At 53.0% G+C, this 1,748-nt stretch overlaps 1 protein-coding gene across 1 annotated transcript in view; it reads right to left on the bottom strand.

The window, feature by feature from the left end:
- Window positions 1–785: 785 nt before the first annotated feature.
- The window catches only part of VOLCADRAFT_99428 (uncharacterized protein), a gene marked incomplete at both ends in the record, with an annotated part of 3,639 nt that continues 2,676 nt past the window's right edge, over window positions 786–1,748 (bottom strand). Inside the window, one exon of the mRNA XM_002958155.1 lies at window positions 786–1,195. Within this exon, the coding sequence (XP_002958201.1) occupies window positions 786–1,195 (410 nt within the window). The remainder of the gene's footprint in view (window positions 1,196–1,748) is intronic.

Here is a 1,748-nt window from a genome sequence, read left to right as displayed (position 1 = left end):
CAGTTACTTTAGTGCCTTTTTGGGTGGTCTACCGCCAGCTCACCCAGCGCAATCCGCGCATGAGCTGGGGGGGGGGAGTGATCCATCCGCATTTCTTATGTCTGTTAGCACGTCATATGGCGTGACAGCTGTCACGCCAAAACATCTGGAGCGCACAAATTACGTGCCACGACCGAGTTAGTCGCTATCCGCAGGTGGCTAAGCCAACCGAAGGTAGTAAGGCGAACCGCGTGTTGATTTATTTGAGACTTTGGGTAGCGTATAAGGCGCTTTCCGTTGTGATTTGAGGATGTTAGGTTGTCGTTCATCTGTCGTTAGCTGGATGAGCGTTACGCATCCAGGGTAGGGCCGGGTGTGATAAGGCCCGGCGTGGATCAGTCGGTGCTTCGCCATAAATGCGAGTGCGAAGAGGCCAAACATTTGTCGTTTGGCTCTCGAAGCAACTCTTCGTGAGCGTATAGACCATTATATTATTGAAGATAATATAATCATAGGAGGGTTGATAGGACTGTTTTGGTGTAACAAGACTGTGATCCTACCCTACCTCGAGACGCGCATCAGAGCAGGATAGACAGAGAGTGTACACACAGCATTCCATAAGGTCCGCCCTTAGTGCTCATACCTCTAGGCTCGACAGGGATCCGTTCCCAGCCCGTCCTCGCCTACTGCGATCGCGCAAATCAAGTTAACGAGGCTGGAGTGAGCCAGCCAAGTCAAGCCGGAGCTTTAAGGAGAGCTCCTATCGTATTGTATCATCATTAACCCATTATAACCCCATTTGAACGCTACAGCCAGTTCCAAGTGTGATCCGTCTGCAGTAGCACGGAGCCGTCAGGCCCCCCAAAGGCCAGGGAGGCCGCCACCACAGCCGGGCCCCCCGTGCTGTTGCAGTGCAACACAACCAGGTTGGGGCCAGGCCGCAGATTCGAGACCTGCAGGACAGAACGTTCTGGAAACACGGCTGTACGGCCGACTTCTTGACCGTTCACAAAGGCAGTCGCAAGGTCGTCCGCAATGATGGTGAGGTTGAGGACGGGCGTTGTCACAACACCTCCAAGGGCAGCCTGCTGCTGCTGTAGCTGCTCCGCTGACAGCCAGAAGGTCCGGTAGAAGGTGGTTGACTGCCAGGCGGACGCAATGACCCGTTGACCGAACGGCACGAAGGCTGTGGGCAGTGACGAGATCCACCTGACCTCTGTGTCGACCGGGAAGCCGCCATGTGCGAGCCGGGGATGGTTGATGTATGTGCTCACACCTTCGCAAATGCGCCATCACGAACCATGACAAAGCACGCACAGTAGATGTGCCGTACCGGCATGTTGTTGGGGAAGGAGGGGAGGTTAACCGTGAACACACATGCATTTGCTGGCATGTAATTTTTGATGTTTTCAGGGAATGTGCTCAAGGGAATGTGCAGGTAGTGGGGTAACTGGGCGCGGAAACGGCCACTCGATATGCTCACATTTTGCTTGCATGTGTATTAGATGGTGTGTGCCGTACTGCACGACAGATACTACAAGAAAAGGAAGGGAAACACATGCCAGCGGGCAGGCCGATGGTACGAACTAACATGCAGCAATATGAAATACACGTGGCAAGTATAGATGGTTGAAGTAGCAGTATCATTCACATACATACTGCAGCAACTGCAGTAACAGATAGACATACAGCAGTAACAGCAGCACAGCGTGCAGCGTGTACAGCTGCTAGCTACATACATTTCAGCACACGTCATTGATCTTACTTCG

The sequence above is a fragment of the Volvox carteri genome (genome assembly GCF_000143455.1).
Source record: "Volvox carteri f. nagariensis unplaced genomic scaffold VOLCAscaffold_87, whole genome shotgun sequence".
Lineage (NCBI taxonomy): Eukaryota > Viridiplantae > Chlorophyta > Chlorophyceae > Chlamydomonadales > Volvocaceae > Volvox > Volvox carteri.
The sequence above is the reverse complement of the archived record's forward strand: the minus strand, read 5'-3'. Positions and strand labels throughout refer to the sequence as shown.